General features: G+C 45.8%; 1 protein-coding gene across 1 annotated transcript; it reads left to right on the top strand.

Annotated features, from left to right (window-relative positions):
- The first annotated feature begins 217 nt into the window (after positions 1–217).
- Positions 218–21893, top strand: LOC144103236 (uncharacterized). Its single transcript, XM_077636013.1, has 5 exons — positions 218–798; positions 13608–13682; positions 15271–15472; positions 17556–17762; positions 20287–21893. The coding sequence occupies exons 1-5, from the start codon at positions 690–692 to the stop codon at positions 20435–20437; spliced, it is 744 nt and encodes a 247-aa protein (XP_077492139.1). The 5' UTR covers positions 218–689; the 3' UTR covers positions 20438–21893.
- The last annotated feature ends 1018 nt before the right edge of the window (positions 21894–22911 follow it).

The following is a 22911-nucleotide window of genomic DNA, read 5'->3' as shown; positions in this document are numbered from 1 at the left end:
TACGCGTGAGCCGTCGTAGAGTATTCTCGAAGACTTGTATCGAGCTTCGCGCCACTCCTGCTCTCCGCCGCCTCTCCCCCGGCTGTCACAGCCGCCATGCCTCGAGAGGCAAACCGCGTTCAACCGCCGCTGCATCAACAAACAAACCGGCCCACGGGGCGAGGAGCGCCCAACGCGAGCAGCGACGCAGCAGCACCCGAATCGGCACAGCAGCAGCAGTCTGCCCGCTTCTTCCAGCATCGACGCTTCAGCGGTGGTGTTAACGACGACGCAGTTGGAAGACCTCTTCTTCCTCCGGTGGTACTGACTCTTAGGACCCCACACTCGAAGACACCTCTGGTCGCCGACCACCTTTAGTGTTGCTTTAGCGGATAGCGTGGTGTGTGTTGGGTGTTGTCGAGACGGGTGGCGAGGACCCGGCGTTTGTTTTGGCTGCGAGCCTCGGGTGTTCGTGCGTCGGACGAGACACGAACGTTTTCTCCGGTGGAGGGTAAGGGGACCCGGGACCGGGGGGGTGCTCTTCCCTGCCGTCTACCGCCCAGGACTCAGACCGCGTGTTGTGCGCCGTGTGAGTCGACGTGCGTTTGTGTGCGCACGTGAGTTTCCGTCGCCGCAGCAGAGACTCGATTCCTTTTCCGCTACCGCCGCCGTAGCTCAAGGTCTTGCTGTACTGTCGTGATCGTGCTCGAATGAAGCAACCTGACGGCAACCCGGCTTCCGACGTCGGCATGGGTCGCCGAGTGTCGGCCGGCACCGTGCTGCTGATCGTTGGATACGTGGCAGCGATGCTCACACAAGGTGAGGATGAGTTCTCATTGTAGCTTTCATACTTGATTTTCTTTACTGGGAGGAATTGTGAAAACCTCCACTACGGCACATCTTTCTTCCTTAATTATTTCACTCCGTACTATACCCTGTCCCTTACGGCGTGGTTCGGGTGTCCACCGACATGTGTGAGAAAGTTACTGCGCCATTTCCTTACATCAAAAACCAATTTTTTTTTTCAATTCTGTAACTTAGACGTGGACTACAGACGAGAGATACTACGCTAAGCGTAAGCGTCGCACTGTAACAAGCAGTAATTTGAGTATCGAGGCGGAGATGGGCAAATAAGATAATAATTTGTTGAAGTAACACCGCACGAAATGTTCTCCATTTCCGATTGCATAATGTTTAGTTACAATGCACACTCAACTGGTAGCTGCTGCCCACTGGAGCAAACTACAGTTCCTTTGCCTCAGAAAAGGAATGACTGTGAGCTTTGCTCGTGGTAGAGCTACATTGAAGCTGTTGGTTGTATTCACCACGTATGCGGTGCAAGTAGAAGATGACTCCACGTCAATCATCCGTGATTGTCTTCCTGTACTATTTTACAAACTTTTTCCAGGATGGCAGCTTATCACATGTCTCAAAATTTGCTTCAAAGGAAGGTTAGTGTTCCATAAATATTGAGTTCGAACTCAAGTTCATGCAGAGTGGCACACTTAGCTGTTTGTCTCGGCAGCAATCGCACTCCTAGCCGCAATGTTGCTTTCTTTGTTTTCAAGGAAGCCATTTGCAAACGATAGTCACGAAAGAAAAGGATATTTTGACGTTATTATGGTGTAGTAAAAAGCTTTCGAACATTGTTCGACCGCCCGGAAGCAAAAAGTACACTGTAGATGGTTAATTAGGTAAAAGCATTAACTTCTGAACAAAAGCGCCCAGTTAGAGAGGAGTTCATATCAGGCCTTTACATTCACTGATAGACTAAATTCTTTTCTGTTAGATATCGAAAGGAATGTTGTTAGAATGCTTTATGCTTTCCCTGGCAGGATTTTTCATTATCTTTACTTAATAAAAAGCGTGAATGCTTCGCGTTCATAGAAAGGGCTCACTTGAGGAGTATTTTTTTCTCTCCGTGAACATCACAATCCCTGAGAATGGGGTAACAGAAAGCTTCGAACACGCTTTCCTACACAGGACTTCATAACAGGAAGCGCGCTTGTACATTTCCACTTCGGTGGTGAATATATCCGGTGTTTCTGATCTGGAAGCCGCAGCGCTAAAATACTAAGGAGATTCAAAGCGGCGGCTAACGTGCATTACTTTGCCCATGAGATTAGAAACCATGTTTACCCGTGAGACTAGATATCAATCAATCAATACTTGCACGATAGTTGTTTTATGTGATCCTTAAGAAACAATAGAGCCCGAAAATTTCATAAACTTGCGCTCGAGTGTTCTTTGTTGTCCGAAAAACAAAAAAAAATATTGCGTTTTTCTCTTTAAGGGCATGCGACTTGTCGCGGAACCACGAGGTTGGTGTGCGAATCATGTAGCGCTTGCGGGATTGGGTGTTTCAATAATTTTTAGATTTGCAGCAATAGCTCTTGGTGTGACAATCTTCAGGAGTGCGCAGCCGCGGTCGACATTTTGAAGGGGAGAGTTGAAAGTAGCGCACAGCAGGGCCACCACGGGTGCCATAGCACACCTGTCTCGCTTGCCTTTGTGATTTTTCAGTGGGGCACGCGTTCACCAACTATCACGTGGCCACTTCATGCGCGAAGCCTGTGCCTTGCGCCTCGTGCAACTTTCGTCGCCATCAGTTGGCACGCGTGGTCGTAAGGCGCCTGGAGACGCCTCTTGGGAAAACATCCCGAAATTCGTCGAATCCTTCGTCGTATAGGTTCTCCATGCACTTCGCCAATCGTCTCTGCTGCCGACTTCAGTACCTACGTCAGGAAGCACAAGTAGTTTGTAGTCGACGTAGCATCAGAGGGATTTAGTCTTAAAATAATTCTAACCTAGTTGACCATGTCACTAAACAAGTGCATCGATTTGGGGTCTGCATGAAGTTTGGAAGAGATTGCGCGCACACACTCGCATTTCCCTTACGAAGCAGACTATTTGAACAAGGTGGCAAGAAACAAAACCGGCACAGAGCCAATGCGAGCAAAGTGGCCAAACGCAACAATACGCATTCTTGTGGTCATTACGCTGCACGTAGGCGATAGGCCAGAGCCCGCGCAAACATTCAACGTGTTGAACCCATGGAGCCTACGATTGGTATGCGTTTTCGAAATGCGCTGCTCGATAACATCAGCAAGTCTGTGGCCACAGATTTCATAGGTAGCGGGTGTGCAGTGGGTGGGGAATTGGACCGTACCTTGAAGGAATAGACTAAGAAGGGGTAAAGTGACCAGAGACTACTTGCACATTCCAATCGGTGATCCGGATCCCGTTTTCCTGCTTAGTGAACCCCAAAAAAATTGTTTAAATGGGTGGTTTGCATTCGAACCCTGAGTTCCATCTGTGGACCAGGAGGAACTCGGTCCGCAGCAGATTGTGCCACCTTGCCCGGCGCAGTCCGAAGCGCTTGTTCTGTTCACTGACAGTTTGGATTTCCCGAAATCAAGAAGGATTTTGTGGCAGATTGCGGATTCAGGATCGTGCTTCTCTTAGCCGACTAGAATAAGCCATAAAAAACTACTAAGTTGGCATGAACTGTTGCTGAATTTCACGATAAACTTAAGAACCGCAAACATTTCTGTTTTACAGTGATAGATGTATCTGCGACATCCACCGAGACACATGAGTAAAACTTGTCCGCGATCCCCTGATCACCCTACCCCTTCCGCTTACGGCACGTTCTCCGCGCTACCTTTGTCAGGACTTCGACTGAGTCGCGCGATCACCCGTGATCGCCAAGGATAGCTCTCCCTTGGGATCAAGTATGCACCACGTGCCTGACGGATCGTCCAACCTTTGTTGTCATCGGGTGGAACGTGCGATCGTAAGATGATACCAAATGCTTCGTAACGCTTCTCGGACGCTCTGCGCGCATTAGTGGAGATTCTACGTAGCTACGTAGGGTTCTACGTAGGGCTCTACGCAGGGATTCTACGTGGAGGTTCTACGCAAAAAAAAGTGTTATATCACTCTTACACCCTTACAGTGATTGGACGGACACTTGGAACTCACTGTGAAGGAAAGGACTAAGGAAAGGGTCAAAAAGGCAGATATTACACAAAAAAGGCAACGTTCACGCTAGCGTTTATTGAGCTTTGTGAGAGCAAGCGGAGCATGGCGTAAGCGCAGTCAATCCTTTTTTCGCTAAACCATTGGTAAAGAAGAATAAGCCTCCTAATTCCAAGATGAATTTCGTTTAAATCGTTTCGTAAAGCCGATGTATAATGCAGTGTCGATTGCGAAAATCCCCACAACTGACCACAAAAAATTGCGTTGTATCTCATGGACGAAAGGAGGTGACCGCATGAGACACTTTGCAGGAGCCGCGCGACCCCCTCTAGCACAGGTCATAGATGTTGCTAGCCGCGATGTTTGAATCGGTTTCGGTGACGCTGCATGCATGTTTGGCAAAGTCTTGGTCCGATTTTATTCCTTGTTGTTAGCGACGTGTTCGGCTGCCTTCTCCAGTTCACGTGCGGCCGCGTGAAGTTTCTTCTGCTCATCAGTCAAGCGGTTCTGTGCGTCGGCTTCGAAGACACGCTTCGCTCGAGATTTTGGAGTTGATTAGCACCTTTCGAACTATCAAGCCCTGTTGGTCAAGTTTTGAGGGGAATCCCCCAAGGCGGAGTAGGTTTTGTAATTAGCCCTATCAAACGGTGCAGCAATCAATCACGTGGACGCGCGGAATGATCGCATGAAGCACGCATGGTGGCGGATGACGATGATAATGATTAAAGCTGTGTCACTTTCTGTGAGTGAGTGTAGTAGGCACAGCTACTATCGCCGGCCACAAATGATCGGCACGTTCTATTAAGCGACGGCTTTGTCTTGCCAGCAGCGAAGTCTGTGTAGCCGCATTCATTGTGGCTACTTTACTAAGCTCATGGAGGTACCTGTTAAAAGCTCGTTTGATCCTTGCGGCGGTGGCCGAGTGGTCTTTTTTTTTATTTATTGATCTTTGTTGCTTTACAATTGTACGCAAACACTGCTCGGACCCATAGCCAACGGCTAGTAACGGGTCCAATAGAGAAAATGTATACAAGCATGCAGGCAACAATATACCAAAATAAAGTAAGCAAAAAAAGGCTATACATCACTCTCAACACTTGTAAGAGTATCAACAAAAGGAGTCAGTCGAGCCGGCTGATTGTACCGGAGTCGATTGAAACCTATCTCCGGCGACCTTGGAGGTTTCGTATTTTAATAGCACGTCATGCCTTATAGCTGCTGCGAATGGTAATTTGAAGACCCTAGACCGCTTGTCGACTTAAACTCCAGTTGAGAGCTGGGACTCGGGCAGCTTCAACGGCCATTGTATTAACAGTCTAGAAAGCAGCTGAGCGAAACTGTGTCGAGATTTCGAGCGCCTCCGAGTGACGCCAGTGGGGCGCTCTCCGGTGCAGAGTTTTTTTTTATATAGAGGAATTTTGTCATTCTGAGAAACAAAATAGCTGAGAAATCATCGATATCAAAAACGTATTCTACTTCGGAGAAATAAAAACAGCCTGGCTACAAAAACACTGCAGCATACAAATATCAGCGCTGCCAGTCAGCTGAAAAAGCACGACCTGTGCATGCTAAAAATTAGTACATGAACCCTGCTTCAGGTTACCCTTACAAAAATTTCTTTAAACCGTCTATAGAGTGTCGATGGACTTTTGTCTATGAAGCCTATAGGCATTCTAAGACAAATCATATAAACAAATCTATGGCAATATAAATCTTAAAGACAGTCTACAGACAATCATGGCCATACACTTTTAGTAGACTTTCATGTATAGGTTGTCTATAGACTATGAATAGACAAAAGGAAATATCTATATGAAGGCAATGTAGTATATAACAAGTCTGTAGACAGTCTATAGACTATTTTTATAAGGGTATTAGAACAACTGAGATGATGTAAATAGTTCTAAAAATAACTATCTTTTTTTTTTAAACTTGCATGCGTTATCTACGTAAATGGGGAGCAACGAGTGCCGATGGTAGGTCCGGCAGCGTTTGATGTGAGATTTTAACATCTCGATGGCGACATAGTTTGGTAAATAGCAGCGGCAGTACTCGTCCGAGTTTTACCACGACTGGAAACCTCGAAGGCACTCGGCCCAAATGTCAGAACCAGCTGGATATCCCAAGAAAGTTATGCATCTGTCTTCCCTTGAAAACTGTAAAAATGCCTGCAATGCTCGCCAATTATTGTTACTGTGTACAACGCCTCATTGAAATCGCATAAAGCGCAAAGCACATGTATGGTACCGCCGTCGCGTTCCCGGTCATACCAAACGGGACTGTACTTTGCAAGAAAAGTAGAGCTGGTAGGATATGTTGCGAAATGTAATCGCGACTTTGAAATTGTTTTTACAGTACTGCTGTGTTTTCCGAAGCTCCAAGTGACAAGAGCATGTAGGAAAAGAAGTCTTGACATCTCTTACGTTTGTTTGCTGAAACCTCTTTGTCTCGTAGTTTGCCTATGCTATAATTATATCCGCGCTTTCATAAAAAAAATTGAGCGGGGCAGAGAAGAAGCGAGTAATTACTCATTGACATCCACTTGAGCGCAGCCATACTGCTACAATTGAAAGCTATACACCTTTCTCAGAAACTTCGTAGTTAAAGAAAAATTCGTCCTGGTCCGGGGTCGTACTGCGTAGATCAGGTGCCTGATTTAAGTTAGTTGTATAGAAAAAAACTTGGAAGGGGCATATTGTGCCGTGAGTTTTTACGTGGTCCTTCGGCTATGCAAAAGTGGTACCAAGGACAATCTGCAGAGCTGCTTTTAATTTCATTACGCATGTTACTACACAACAAGCGAATGCAGATTTCTGAAAACGCATACCAAAATGCGGTGCTCTGAAGACGGGTGTTTATACCTGTAGTTAACACGAATGCGTATGCCTCATGGAAATCTGCGTCGATCAAAACGCAGCTCAGAAATTTTACAGCTCCTGCAGCGAGTACTTCTTCTGCGACTTCTTAGACTAATAAATCAATTTCTTTCAAAAGATTCTTATAACCATTATCAGAGCTTGTATCATTGTTTGCTTGCTATATACACAAATTCATTACCGTTGGAAACAAGGACTTTGCGAACCGAAGGTAATGTAACGCTAAGTGTAGAATCTGGGCATTGAGCTGAACCGCTTTTTGCGCCTTTATCCCAGTGTCATGGCCAGCATTATTAGCATCTACTAATCAGTGCCTAAAGCCAGCAGCTTACCCAGAGAAAGGTGGGGAGGTGTTTATGCGGACTTTTAAAGCGCAGAGATATTTGTCCTTAGTACAGTCATCTTCAGAAAGACTCAGAAGCAGCTCTGCAGCTTATCAACTTCTTTAATTGTAATCTACTGTAGTGCAACGCATAATCAAAACACTGTCTTCATGAATTAGATTGCTCATACGTTGGAGATGCTCCAACGTAAATGCAGCTACATTGCTAGTGAAATTTGCTAATGTTCGCGGAAATACTAGGTAATTTCTTGCGCTAAATATGCTTATAGCTGTGTTCGTACTTGGATACAGCAGGTTAATATATATATATATATATATATATATATATATATATATATATATATATATATATATATATATATATATATATATATATATATATATATATATATACAAACAAAATAATGGTGTTTATAAATTATATTGCAAAATACTGAGGCGTTCAAGAAGTCTGATCCTCTGAAAGGTGGGTATACAAAAGAACAGTGAGTCTAAGCGGCTTTCCGGCTTGAAGATCATGCTTTGCCTGTACCATCAGGCCAATAATATAGACTGAACTGTGCCGTCCAAAGATAGTATTGCTTCAGCTTGCTAATTTTGCTCGCGAGAGTGATCTCGGCCCTGTTCGCTAACGCTAACCTTACGCAAATGACACTTTTGGCACAAGGAGTCCCGGGGTTTCCCGGCCCTAGGTTTCTCGGAAAACAAGAAAGGTGACATCTCTGTTCCTAAAACAAAACCCACCCGCCGCTCGGTGGGATTGAGTTTTCCGGTACTCAGCGCTTTGCCAGAGAGAAGGGAGACACGGAGCAGACGACACTTCCAAGGACACTTGCTCCGAAGCCCGACCGTCTTGGTCGCAGCAGACGAAGGAAAAACAAGCAGCGGCGACGGTCTAGCGGTAGCGACCGCTGACAGAAGCGCGTCTCTGTGCGTGGTGCAGGTCACGTGCTGCGAAGTGTCGCTCTCAAACGCCACGCTACCACCGCCACCACCGCGCCCGGAGCAGGCCAAGTCAGCGCCAAGCAACAAGTAACAAACCTTTTAGGCTTCGATGCAGACGCGCAAAGGGGGCAAAGCCATCGTCTCTACGCCACGTCGGCGGACTTGGCAGCTTCGCCAAAGAAAAGACGCGGGGCCGAACGACGCGTCTTCACTCAACAAGAACTGCGTTGAGAAAACGAAAGTAGTAAACCGGGAGTCGTTGTAGGTCCGTTGAGCCGTGTGAGGAGCCGCTCGTCCGTAGACGAAAATAGACCCCCCACCCCCGTCCCTCTCTGGCGACCGGAGGGAGACCGAACTCCGGACGGTTCAAAGAGCGTGGCACCACATCACAAATCACGGCGAGGTGTCGCTAAACCCTGGGGGCTCCTTCTGCGAAGCGAGAGACTGCGCGCCTCCTGTTGCCAGTGGCGCTTTCAACTGGCGTGGAAGGGTGCCCAGTCGGCCTCTTTTTTGTTCAGTGATTTGTGGCGGCGGGCGTAACCGTGATTTGAAAAAAAAAATGCACAGGTGATCATACAAGGTGATGCGACCAATCTGCGTTAATAGTATTGGGTGTGCATTTCAAGTTTTCATTGGTCACCTGCCCATTGTGTGTTTATTGATCATTGGTCACCTGCCCATTCACCTTCACTGCCCATTCACCTTCATTGGCAGGTGATCACCCTCATTGATAACCTGCTCATTGGGGCGAGAATGGAGGCTCGTAAGTGGAAAATGCATTTTTGCTGTAGGACGACCGGAGGTGCGTCCACCAGAAGGTGCCCTGACCCGGTAACATTTGCGGGGGGGGGGGGGGGGGGGGTAGTCTTCGCACAGAAACACAGGCACTGCACTATGGCCGAAAGAGGGGTATGTTGCTAATGGAGCAAATATTTAATGGTGCCAAAAACACACACAGACACACGCAAGAGAAGACAACGGGACAGAGCGCGCGTGTGTGATTTTTGGCACCTTTAAATATTTACAGTGAACAGCTACCAACTTTCCCAACGAGAAGTTAAAGCAGCAAAACATGACCTTAAGGGATCCACGAATTTTAGTCACCGGGTGATTGTTGGTTCGTTATCTCCTCTGTGATGAACCAACGCAGGCTGCTTAAGGTAGTCATGGTAACCCCACGTAACCCTTGTTGCAGTAGCAGTGGCAAGTAATATCGACAGAAAAGTTTCTACAATGCAGAACACTTGCCCTGCGACATTGGTCAAATGTTTAGGGGAATCCCCCAAGGTGGAGTAGATTTGTAATAAGGGAGTAATTACTCATTGACACCCACCCGAGCGCAGCCATACAGCTACACAAAAAAGCTATACAGCTTTCTCAGAAACTTCGTAGTAAGAAAAATTTGTCCTGGTCCGGGGTTCGAACCCGGGAAAGCGGCAGCGGCAAAAACTCCAACAGCCAGATGCCACTCGAGACAGGACTTGCCTTGCTCTCATGGCATGATCCGTCGGGGAATCGGTTGCGTGAAGTTTAGTCGTCGCTCTTTGGCTGAAACGGACATGTCCAAGGGATGTCCCGCAAATGTAGTGGCCAGTCTCGAAAATATATCACAACTATCGGCGAGGACGGCGCTGCGAGCACTCATTCGTTACATGGTTTTGTTTAGTGCATGTGGAGGAGTTTCCGGAAGCTTTGCAACGTCTAATATCATGCACTGTCTGTCATGCACTCGATTTATACAGTGTGCTGTAGTGGATTTTAAGTCGATTGGTTTTACCGTCCAAAACAGTTTCCTTTCTGTTGCACATTTTTGGTTCATACGTCACGTAGCTATAGTTGCTGCTTGATGCGTTGTTGTCTGGTGCTGTTTTTCGCTGCTGTCAGTGCCTGCTAAGGAGCCCACGGGCATATCAAGCCGTGTTTTAACGGCATTTTTCTTAGCTCTTTTTTCACTCTGCAGCGAGGATAAAATGAATGAATGAACGAATGAAGTTCATAGAGAAATCTTTTTAAAGGGACCTTGAAATCATATAGGTGGGCATATTCTAGTGCAACAGATCTGCAGAGGTGGTCTTTGTAGGTATTCGAGTCAAATTTTAAAGCTCTGGCTGGACCCTATAATTTAGAAATAATATTTAAAAATCGCTGCTCGCAGTAGTTCGCAACAAATTAGGGCGGCAGAGTCGATCATATTACTACTGTCGGTTGTCTTCTTTTCAGGGGATTTGAGCCTGTGGGCCCAACTTACACAGCTACGAAGAAAAGCTCGTCACATTTCTCAATTGCAAACATGAAGGGGTAAAAAATCTGTGCATTTATAAAAAGTACACGAAATAAACTACGCGCCAGCGTCGAAGCTTTAAGGCAAATTGTGGAACCAGCTATATTATGGGGCCATTCCGCTTGATGATGATGGTGATGATGAATTTTTTACGGCGCATGGGCATCTGTGGCCAAAGAGCTCCATGGAGCAATGTTTTTTTCTTCTACTCAAGGTGGGGTCAATGACTCATTTCCTCAGCATTTCACCCTAAAGAAGCCGAGCAGCAGGCAGGGGAAGCTTGTACCCAATCTACCACCAGTGGGTACTTGGCGGCACTGGGCATTGAACTCAAGTCAGGATAGTGTTGTATATAGAAGTAGAGACCCAGCTGTACGTGGTACAAACTAGACTTCAGCGTAGCTAGCCTGTTTGAAGGCAGCTTTACCATTCAATGGTTACTGGTTTGTGCGAATTTCAAATCCAAAGCAGTTAGTTTCCACTATTGCAAAAGCTCGTACGGCTAAATCTGGCATCACTCACTTAACAAAGCTGGTGCAAATATAAACGTCCTCGACAGGATGGGCGGTGCAAAACAAACGTTCATCTGTTTTCTTTCGTTTGGCACTTTGCCGTTCGGAGCCGCTAAGCTGCCATCGGTTGTTTCATCTCTTGCGCTCGTGTACTGCTGTAGGAATATACGTTTAAATGCATGCACGTTTGTGCATTGCTTGGAGTTTAAGCAACAGGTTATGCTGGACTACTTCCATCAATACCACTTTGTATTACTGAACGAAAACAAAATGTACAAACAAGCTGTCCTGATGTTGCGTTTTCCATGAGGTTGAAAGCAGTGCGCAAAAAAGGGCGATTTTTTCAAGCGGCGCTCTTGCAGATCCACATTAGCGGCATTGCTTTGTTTTTCCGGACGGACCTTGGGGATGCGGGAAAAGGAACACTTTCAGGGAAAACGGCTGATTACACAATATATCTGTTATTACCCATCAACACTCCTTATTTTCTCCTCTTTTAGCACGCAGAAAAGTGTGACAGCTTCGAAAAATTGTGACTTGAATTGGAGCATGTCAGTCTTTGGCACAATTTCTTGATTGTGAAACATCCGCAAAACATGAAGAGTAAAGCAACTCAAAAACTTGACCATGGCTACCAAATGCGCTTCTTAATTGAGGCCATATACAATGTGCCAATGTCGAAAATGTTCAATCAAACACGTTGGCAATATAGAAAAACCTGGCCGATCATGTCACGTCATTGCCACCTGAAACATTGATGCTCCATTTTCATAATGCCGAATGGGTGTCTTTGCTGTTCCGGTACAAAGTACGCAGCAGCTTCGGCTTGAAGAGAAGGGGCTGTTTAAGAGCTGGAAGAACTGTGAATGTAGCAAAGCGCGCTGTGTATTTTTACTGTGTTATCAATGATAAGACGACGGTTTCCGGTCAAATGGCCACTGCCGTTGCTGAGGAAAGCCGAAGCGCTGTCACCAAAATTTCAAGGTCAGCTCTTTTTGCACTCACGGATGTCCCAACAGACTGGGAAAAGTGAGGATTACTTTAGCTGTCAGTGGAAGACTCTCCATAATGTCACACAAAAGGTTGCCGTGGAGACGACTGACAGTTTTAGGCTTGCGATCACCACCTTCACGAACAGAAGGCTCCAGAAGATGGGGGAGCCTCTGGCTTCGGCTCTATCCTTCGGGTTCAACTTCCAACTTTTTCTGCTGCTTTCTCTCCGCATCTGTGCCTGCGGCTGCTTCAAGCCAGGGCTGTTAACGCCACATTTCGCCATAAATCTGTCAGTGGCTTTGCTGGGTGGTCGTCATGAAAGCAAGCGTTGCTGTCGCAATCAAAATAGGCTGTTGTCAAGTGCATGAAGAAGCTTTTTACGGCCCACCCTTGGGGCTAAAGAAAGAGCAAGCCAGTACTCGTGCGCAGGGTTGCCAAACGTTCGGCAGTAAGCCTCGTCTCGAAGAAGCAGGTTCGTGCAGCTAAGTGCCCCCGCCAACACTCTGGTCGAAGAGGGTGCTTACAGTCGAGGAAAAAAGTCTATAGACTGCGCGTTCTGTTACCGAAGCCCATAGCTCTGTTTATAAACTGCCGGCTGGAGACTGCGCTTCCGGAGGTGAAAGAACAAAATTTTGACTTTCACCTCCATACGCGTGGTATACAGGCGCCAGCTAATAGAAGAGGTATCGGCTCCGTTTGTGGTACACGTGGCCCAGAGACTTTTGTCCCCGACATTACAGTCTTGAGCAGAAATTGAGTGCACCAAGCATTGTTACGTGCGAAGTATTGTTACGTGCGCAACGACACCTGCACGACTAAGAGGCTAACATGAACACAAACGCAGCAAGTGGTTGCGACGCCTTTCAGCGTGTTCTCGAAATCTAGAAAAGTCATGGATAGAAACGAGACTATTGACAAGCCTGCGCACTCTGAGCCGTAAAGGACTAAAATAGCCCGGGAGTTTATCTTTTGCGAGGCACTACATTAGCACAGCCATTAGGTTCTCAAACGGCCAACCATTGCATCCTTGCAGATCAATAGCAAAGAGACATTAGTCATAGCTCGTATCCCTACGGACTAACCGTCTGCTGCGAAAACTAAATGGTGCGGTTGCTACCATTTTACCTTGCTCTAGAGTGCCGATAAAAACGGTCACCGCATCGCCTGTCTCGACAAGAGGCACCACCGGGGCGTGGCCCGGCAGCACAGTTTAATAGAAGGAGGCATGGTGCGCATAACTTCTGATCAGGTCCTCATGAGCATGTAAAGTCTGCAAAGGCTTGGGTCAACTTTAGCCAACATTGTGCAGCAGAGAAAATTTTTCATTGAAGTGCCCATGACGATATATCAGAGAACATTAATGAGAATGTTATCATAGCGTTGTTTAATTTGAATCGAGAGCACAGTAAATCAAGCATGAAAGATTGCATTGCATAGTTTTCTGGTTTCCGTCTCGTGGAGAGAACAGCATCAGGCGGGCCTACCGGACCCGGTCACCGGTCTTGGAAGGCCTCAAAGAAACTTTTGTGAAGCGTTTCACGCCTTGGAATACCAAGTATCAGATGCACAGACGCGTGCAGGCAATTTGTCTTTCTCATTATATCAATGAAAACGAAAAGTCTAAAAAAAGAGGTGTGCAAACTGCGTACTATGCTTGAAGTATGATTTTGACGGTTGCGCTTTTGTTTTCTTTGCAGCATCGGCGGCACCTTCCAAAACAGACGTTCTGAGCAAAGGCTTTGAGGACGGACGCATTAAGCTCATAGTGAAAGGTGAGCACATTGTCTACAAAACATGATCAATTAAGGGCACCCTCTCCGTGTCTGGTTGATTTCATTGTATGATGCATGTGATATAAGAAAAGCAAGAGGGTTCTTCAACAAAAGCGAGCACCGCTGGAGTTAAAATTAAGTTTGTAGGTTCTTACTACTGCGGCCCGGTGCAAGCTGCGACAGAATAGCGCTTTTTCTTGTCTGTCCCTAAAGGCGTTTAAACTTTGCCCGATTGCTCGTAAAGCCAAGACCTTCCGAGATGATACACGTGGGATTCATTTGCACATTTTCGGCATGTAAGACCTTGGGAATACCGTGAGGACCAAAAAGAAATCATTACATGAAAGCACCTGACGTGAATTGCCAACATGCGGTCAGAAAATTGCAGCAAATATTACCATTCCAAGGAGCGATGTGACTGAGGTTGCCCGTGCACCCTCATCTTTATGGTAGGGTACCCTGGAGGATCTACACGCCGCAGAATTGAATCCCATGATGCAGAATTGGGCGGCAGCTGAACCCAATGTCGCACGATTATCAATAATCCGAGGCACCACGTAATCTCGGATTGGTGACGTCACAGAGTTTTAGTGATAGCTTTATGGGAAACTAGTTCTTGCCGCTTACTACGGCTTATGTTGTCGTAGGCCCTGCTGCGGTATGTCTGGCCACTGTGGTTACTTTGTGGTCAATGAACGTGGCAGCTATTGTTTTGAAGCAAAAAAAAAGGAAATGTATTTTCAGTAGATTATCAACATAATTCAATTTATTACCGACATGTACTACCAAGAGCGTATTACCCACTCGGCCAGCCTTTAATCCGAATGAACGGGAGCGGGCAAGCTTCAGTTACGAGGGTCGTGTATCGGCGTTCTTCAGACTGCGCCATCATCAGTGATTCGATTGGGACAGGCCTAACCTATTTGAGTCTGGGAGTATCGGCTCTCGACGGGGAAGGGATTGTGGCAGGACTGTCGCCGAATCTTCTTCGCGCTTGGAAAAGACACGAAGCTTTCGAGTTTTGTCGTTTAGATTGCGGCGAACTACTATTAATTTTTTGCAGAACTGCTTCTTGGACACCGTAATCTGAAAAAAATTACATTGTATGCAGTTATCACTAAAGAAAAAAGAACAATCCAACACTTTTTCACTCAGCTCATACGAAGGGCGGTATCTACGTCGAGGTCCCTCCACGGCCCCTCCATGGCCCCTCGTTGGCCAGAGTGTGAACGCGGTACTTTTCAGTTGCAAATAATGCGCAGACAGCGAGACGGCAGTGCATTTTACACTACTCAGAAAGCCGTGGCTCTGAAACATTTGCCGCGAATAGACTTGAAGTTATTTACTCTTCTACGTTTATGGTAAATTTACTTTGCGAACACAACGTGAATATGAAATAGCCTGTAAATCTCTGTAAACGTAGCACAACTTGATAAAAGGTAGACTGCTCTTGCTTTGCGTTTACAAACAAACGCACGAAGGTGGCTACTGCATGTTGTTGGCTCATCGGTTCCACTTGGACAAGCTCCGCCAAGATGGCTCACGTACAGGAACTTGTTTTACTGACTGGATTTCACCTCCGGCGCAGCGTTCGCGGACGAGCTCGTGGCCGAGCTGTCTTCAATACTGGACAAGAGCCAGGTGCAGGTGCTGAAGGAGAGATTGGTCAAGCTTCCTGAACACATCCTCGACCATCCGGCCCTCGGCCAGAGGCACATGTGGGTGGGAAAGGGAAAGCCTCCCACATCCAAGGATACTGACAGGAAAGAACGTCACGCCTTGGCAGCCAGGTGAGCACCTGGTCACATTCTGCATAGGATCTTAAACACCGGTCATTGTGGCATCGGGGAAGTGGCAGTAAAGATAGCATCGAGTAGAACAAATAGGTAGATGAGGGGATGCTTAGAGCTGCTCCTGACAACTGGTGGTCAGTCGCAGGATTTATCATGAAAAAAAAGTCAGTACATAATTAGTTCTAAATTTTATGTGTTGGCAGAAAAGCACAATTAATCAAGAGGCTTCAGGCATGATGAAAATAGGTTTGTCAAAGACTCAGAAGCCTTCATGTTCCAGCCCTTTGTTCTCACGATCCGCGCACGCGAGGAGGCTCCTGTGTGTTTGAATATGACATGAACGAGACAAAGAGAGATCTTGCATATACGACGATCATGTTTAGTAGCGCACTGTAATATCATTACATTGCACAATGTCAACACAGTGTTCAAATGTGAAGAGTCCTAGTACAGCGTATTGCCTAGCTGCACTAACAGATCTATGTTGCACTAGGAATGTGCTGATCTGGACCTTTTACTAAAATTAGTTCATTTACAACCCCGCCAGATCGTCCAGATAGTTTGCTCTAAGGCAGCAACGCGTCACATCAAATAAATTTTTCATGGTTATTGCAGCCCCGCAATCACCCTTTATCGAGACGGAGAGAAAGAGGATGGGTTCAGAGCTGTGGTGGAATTAGAAAAAAAAAGCTTTTAATAATTCACTTGATATGAGATTTTAGAGGCATGGCAAAGCTTCTGAACGGACCCCGTCGACAAACTGAAGTTGCCCTGCATTTATGAACCACAACAATCGAACGACAATAAAATCACTGTCACTCAAAACGGACCTTTGATAGGTTAGAAAGACAAAGGACCAAATTCAGGTGTCGCCATTATCTTCCGATTTATCACGTAACATGAGTTTGTTAATATGAAATGTTCAGCGCAGCTTCCAGAGGCATGCTACACCGCCATTCTCTTCAAAAGGGTCGCAACCTGTCCTTATTGATGCGGACGTCATGAGTTTCAATCGACTAAAGAGGAAGATATACAATATGAATTTTCGAAGCCGTAAATGCGTTCTTTTTTGTTGCCGGACAAGTGTCAACATACCGAGGAAGAGGGAGAGAAATTTTTTTTACCGAGAACAAAAATTCCAGGCACATGTCCTGACTGAACCTTTAAATTAGCACATATATCGAAATCTTCATGGATTCTTCATTAATCATGAATAATAATGATAACCGCCAGCCCTCTGTTAACAACTGATAACTTTTTCTTCTTGTAAAGTCGTTCTGGTATTTGTGCTCTCAATATATTGTGGCTGATGACATCCTGGCAGCAATAAGTGAATACAAGGACAGCAGGCCGCTTTCATTTGTTTTATACCGTGGGGCGCTACATTGCAAAGTAAAGCAAACTAGCAGGAAGTCATCGCTTTCTCCCATTTGTACTAGTTGGCATTCTTCCAGCAATTTAGACGCCAAGTTCTGCGTGTAGAGACCACAGTCACTAGAAAAGCCGAAAGTTGGGCCAGTAGCATAATGTTCACGATGAAAAATAGCAAAATGAACACGAATGACGGAAAGGAAATACGCACCTTACCGACGTGCACCGTGTTTTTTTTAGATCCACCGTACTTTTCAGACATCGCGATCAGCTCGTACATGAGATTATGAAGGCATACCATAAAACTGAATGTCAAAATATTTGTGTCAACGAGCCCTCTGTTACCATGGCTGACTGTTAAACTGATTTTTTAGTCTCCGCATTGCATTGATGTCCTTGACAATAATAGGTCCTTATGCTAGATTGTTTCTTCAGTAGCGATGAGTGGCACGTGCTGCTTACAATTCCTTTCACCCTTTGACTTCGGCTTCCGATGAGCAGGGGCTGCTTCTTTCATGTTTTTTTTTCAAAGTGTCTTGCATGAATTGCATTTTTCAGCAATAAACCCCAGTTGCGAATTAGCGCTTGTCTGCGTCATTCATTTTGCGCTATTTTTCATCATGCACAGTCACAAGCTTTTGCGTTGATGAAGCATCTGGCACTTGCTCGAAGCTTGACTGTGTTTGCGGTGGTGCTGGATGTGACGCAGGCGCAAGCCGGCGATGCACAAGCGTGACGGGGCCCTGGTGCTTCCCTCGGAGGAGATCTGCCAGACGACCACCCAGTGGGAGCAGCTGAACAGGACGCAGGACTACGACGGCCACGAGGTGGAGATCGTGCAGGACGAGATCCAGCAGTACGTCTTCTCCTACCGCTGCGCCACCGCACAGAACCCCTGCACCGCCATCTCCGGGCTGTGAGTTACCCGAGCACCGTCCGTCCAATACTGCGTCCACACGCAAAACATTGTGCTGGCCGTTCCTTCCAGAGCAACCTCTGATTTGTCATATCCTAGCTATTCCCCTGTAAAACAATCCCATCTGTCTATTCTTTGTTGCGCAATAGTTCTCGTTGCAGCCGTGTTTTTCTTTATCTCACTGCCGTGTTTTCTTTTATCCCGCTGCCAAGATGCTTCAGCAGCAGCTTTGTGTTCTTAGCCTTGCGTCTGTTCTTGTTATGAAAGAAATGCTAAATAATTTGGATTCAATTGAACGCTTTAGTAGTGAATTCTGAATCAAAATCAGGCTAGGACTCGTGGTCTGTTTCAGGTCAGCAGATTGTGGCGTAGCCTGTGAGCTTGGTAAGCAGTTGCAGGCGGCGCCGTCCGTCTTCAATTTGTTCCCCATATAGTAGTCGAATCCCTGTATAACGAACGCCGCTTCAACGAAATTTTCGCTTCAACGAAATATTTCAGATTGCCCGTCAGCTAGCCATTGAAAACAATGCAGGCTAGTTCTCGCCACAGCGAATTATATTTTCAGGGGCATTTCTACTTCAGCGAATTTTTTTTTTCAGTGGAGATGGGCTTAACATTCATTTTACGGCAAAACAAAAAAACAAAGTTACTCGTCCGTACATTCATGACGTTTAATTTCTCCGAAAACACTCGCTGGATTCGATGTGTGCCCCATACTGCGCCGAGTGCGAATAGGTGGCGCCATTCGATATCGTCCGTCATATCGACAGAGAAGCGCAGCGGAGCGGGCCCGACGCAGTGTGATTGCCCGGCGTTTCATTTGTGTTCGTGTGCTAGACTCCACGCCAGCATGACAACGCCGTGCAGAAAGCGCAAGTTCCTTTCTTTGGAGGATAACGCAAGCATAGTCCGAGAGGCCGTTGATGCGGACGTGGTAGCACGCGAGGAGTAAACCGTTGAAGCAATAGTTGCGGAGGCCGGCCGCAACGACGCCTCGTCCGAAGATGAGAGCGACGTGCAAGATGCACCAGTCCGGCCGTCTGCATTGCATGTGATGGACGCATTTGACAGCATTCGTGCTTTCATTGCTGCGCATGACGACGACATCGCGATGCAGTTGTTGGCCGAGTGTGAAACTCACACCACGACGCTCAGGTCCACTAAAAGGATGCAAGACAAGATGACCTATTTTTTTTTTTGGAAATAAATGATATTTTTGAACAGTCCAGTCAGATCTTAGTTTTCAGGCTGATTTCGCCACAACGAAATTTCCGCTTGAACGAAATTTTTCGCGCACCTCGTGAATTTCGTTGTAGCGAGGTTCTACTGTATATGTTTTCAAAAACTTACTGCAGTTCATCTGAACGCCGCAGGTGGCGCGGCGTTCCGTTTATCTTCTAATTTTTAGCGCAGTGAGAGTGCCGCATTAGATTGCATGATTAAGGGGAGCTTCAGAACTGGCATGATTAAGGTGTATCTGTCATACTAAACATAGTATCAAATCGAGGGCACCTTATATCGTTTCTCTTCTTACTGCCTTCTGCGAAAATGCGGGCCCATTCTTGTTCACAATTCCGCACTGATGGTCGGTTAATGCTGTGTATTGTGAAATGTTTGATTGGCCTATATGGAACAGATGTTTTTTGGCCTAGAGAAGTTTTTGCCGCCCGATGGAATTACATTTTTCGATTTTTTACGCTCGAATGAACATGCAGCATTTTCATCGCAACGTCTGAACGTTACTCGCAATAGTAATGCATCCTGTTTGTGACACATCATTACAAGCTCATGTCCATTGATTGGTCAGTCTGCAACCCAGACGGTAATTACATCACGAGTGCGGAGAAGAGCGTGGCGTGGACTGGAGTGCATTGGGAGAAGGAAGAGAAAGAAACGACGGATACATCTGAAAGGAAGAGGGCGGGGTAAATGGGAAAACAGTGGAGAAAACCAAGTTCAACATTCTCGGGAAAAGTTTTGAAAATTGGGAAATTATGAGATACTTTCATGGTAGTATTCAAGGTAATAGTTCATTCTTCCGACATGCGGCAAAATCTTGCTTTTAAAGTGTTTCCATCGATCGCATCGAAGAGTTCGGATTGCCATAAAAATCCAATGGGGAACGCTTTTCACGATACCAAAAACGTTAATAGAAAAAAAATACAGGACTGCCATAGGGTGATCTGTATATATATATATATATATTCATTGTTATAGTGAAATCTTACATTATACGAAAAAAAATTGCGTTCATAAATGGTTTATAGCTCAAAAATGCTTTTGTCCAGAATTGTTGGGTATTGAAGCCATAGGAAGACGACGGAGCAATCAGTATGCACATTTTTTCAAGAGAAGGTTTACCTGACTTACACTTAATTAGAGCTGTACTGTAATCTTGGCTGCAGTGAAGCTTAAAATGTTCGAAACCTGAGGTATGATGTCAGCTGTTGAAGTGGAGGTTGATCGGTTTTGTATAAAGAGCTTGCCCTGAGCAACCTTCTTTCTTCTTGCTCCTTTTTTGCAGTTATGACAGCGAGTGCACCGAACGCAAAGGCTGGATGTACCTCTACTACCGTCCTATAGAGGGCGAGAATAGAGCCGCGAAGTGGGGCTACGTCTCTGTCAACCATCACTGTGTCTGCAAAGTGACTCCAAAGGGTCTCCAGAGTGACTAGACAGCGACGTGCACGCAATCAAGATCGGCAGCTCAAGCGAACAAAGCCTCATGTTGTGACGTTTGGACAAAACTCGCAGTCCTTGCATCATGCATCGCTCGCCGAAGCGTTCGACTATCATGCTTAGAATCTGTTTAATAACTGGATGACATTTTAGTCGGAAAGACTTGTGTAGTATTTGACTGAATCGTAGGTCGTGTGTAGCGTAAGTAGCAGGAAGAGCTATTGGAGGGTTGTGACATGGCTGCCCCTGTCTTGCTTTTTGCAGGCACTGACTCATAAAAAATGCTGAAAATTGCCACTTAAGCCCTTGGTCAGGCGTCTCAGGGCACAAGGTTAGGTTATGAGTCTGGTAAGGGGCATTTAGAACACCAGTAAAACTTTAACAGATCATATAGATGAACGTAAGAGTATCTGTTACATTTCCGAAATTGTGGTTTTTATGAGTGCATATGCCTGCCTTTTAAGCTATGCAAAAAAACTTTGTGGCTTGAAACATTTCGACCTGGGTGGTATATTCTATCGGAAAACTGCGTTAATGAAACATGCATTTGCCGTCAACTTCGTATCCCTCTAATAAGGATATGCAAAAGACCTAGCGAAATAGTAAAATGCTGCACAGTAAGTAAAAGGCGGCACAAAGAAGACACAAATGTGATGTTTGGATGTTTCAACATTTTTGAATTTTGAGCAACTACAACAACATTTTTGATCCACCGCGCATCAGCTCAACTGCCGCAAATTAGCCAAACATGATGTCGCTTTTGGCTAAGTGGCTGCTGACTTGCAGTTAATAATGCCTTTTCAAGGCATTACCTTTACTTTACGCTGGAAAGGCTACAAGACATAGTTGTTGATGTATTTTTTGGCATACGGATTGTTTATTTCTGTATTATGTACACCGTTGCAAAGTGATGACCTTGTGAAGACTTGAGTAGATCTAGTGCTATGTTAGCTAAATAATTTTCTTAGTGTGAGAACATTGCTTTTGCGAGCATTGTTGATTGGAGCTCAAGATATATCAATGTCATATTTATACTTGCATATAAAACCTTGTGTTTCACTCACATTCGTAAGTACAACATTAAACGAATTTGTCAGCGTTTCAGACTTTCAGTAATGCTTCATCCACAAGCCATCGTTCACTGCACAAAGTTGTTCACGAAAAAAGTTTCACCCTGCATCCATGATCTGACTGCTGCTCACAGTATTATATATATTTTTCTCACTGCTTTTCACTTCATCACAAGATGCACAATTTTTATGAAATAATCATCGCATTCATTTCCACATCACTGATTCTCGTGCGCAACCTACATTACGTCGTGTGGTTAGCAGAGTGCACCAGCGGTTGCACTCGCCGTCTTACTTTTATGCGTGAAATATTTTGCGTGAATGTGTGCTCGCGGTTTGTACATGGATATGAGTTGTTTATATAAAAGGGCAGCAATTTTCAGCCTGTCTCTTTCTTTTTCACTTTTTTGCCTGTAACGTCTGTAGGAATGGCGCTTGCCAAAATTCAGGTGATATTATTCTAGAATAAGCTTCATGGTTTACAAAAAAGGCCCTGGTGTCCCAAAACGACGTGTGTTTGCACCAAAAATTGAGTACTAGTAAAAAACAAAACAGAATATTCGCAGTAGAAACGGCCGTTTATACAACATGAACAGCTTTTTTTTTAAGCATCGGCCATATCACGTAAGCTATCACACAAGACCCGAAACCTGGTCGTCGAGAGCCTGAATTTGCCATCTGGTTTTGCTGGCTTCACTGTTACCTCTTCTGATTGCTTCAAGGCTCACTATCATGCACCTTACCGCATGCTCAGTTTGGAAAAAGGTAAGTGCCATCGAAAACATTACATTTGTCAGCGAGAGAGAGAGAGAGAGAGAGAGAAAGAGAGAGAGAAGTGGTAGAGAAAAAGCAGGGAGATTAACCAGAAAAATGTTACGGTTGCCTACTCTGCACTGAGGGAGAGGGATGAGGGGGCTTAAAAGGATAAGAGAAAGTAGAAAAATGCGGTACATAGCAAGCAATTACACACGCCTCGAAAGTCACAGGCCGCCGCAGCTGCAGCCTGCACATCTTGAGGGCTCACTTAGGAGGCCTATAAATTTTCTATACTCCATGCTTGTGCACACTTGTGCATCGCATGACCTATTTAACAGTTAATTAGCAAAGTACCAAAGTGTAGTGGAGCTGTACGTGTCGGCAAGTCCCACAAAAGTGAACTCTCTATGTCGGCAGCGTTTTTAAACCACGTGCCAAAGAGAGGTTAAAGATATTGTCACGTAGTGGTGACGGCAGTCGAAGCAGCGATGAAGACGGACGAAAGGGTCTTCTAAAAGAACTGTTTATTGGGCTGACTTGCACCCAAAATGGACTGAATCACTCGGCGGCGGCGAAGCGACAAGCGTGCTCGGCGGTCGTCGAACAGAATGCCCGCCGCTGTCGGCCGTGCTCAATTTAAAGCT

Source organism: Amblyomma americanum, chromosome 9 (genome assembly GCF_052857255.1).
Source record: "Amblyomma americanum isolate KBUSLIRL-KWMA chromosome 9, ASM5285725v1, whole genome shotgun sequence".
NCBI classification, from domain to species: domain Eukaryota; kingdom Metazoa; phylum Arthropoda; class Arachnida; order Ixodida; family Ixodidae; genus Amblyomma; species Amblyomma americanum.
This window is presented reverse-complemented; position numbering and strand designations above follow the sequence as displayed.

What these genes read in the sequence shown, in the direction of transcription:
- LOC144103236 (XM_077636013.1), top strand. Translation starts at nt 690, where the DNA reads ATGAAGCAACCTGACGGCAACCCGGCTTCCGACGTCGGCATGGGTCGC. An exon ending in CGTCACGCCTTGGCAGCCAG is followed by an intron (nt 15,473 to 17,555) that starts GTGAGCACCTGG and finishes GATGTGACGCAG; the next exon opens with GCGCAAGCCGGCGATGCACA. An exon ending in TGCACCGCCATCTCCGGGCT is followed by an intron (nt 17,763 to 20,286) that starts GTGAGTTACCCG and finishes CCTTTTTTGCAG; the next exon opens with TTATGACAGCGAGTGCACCG.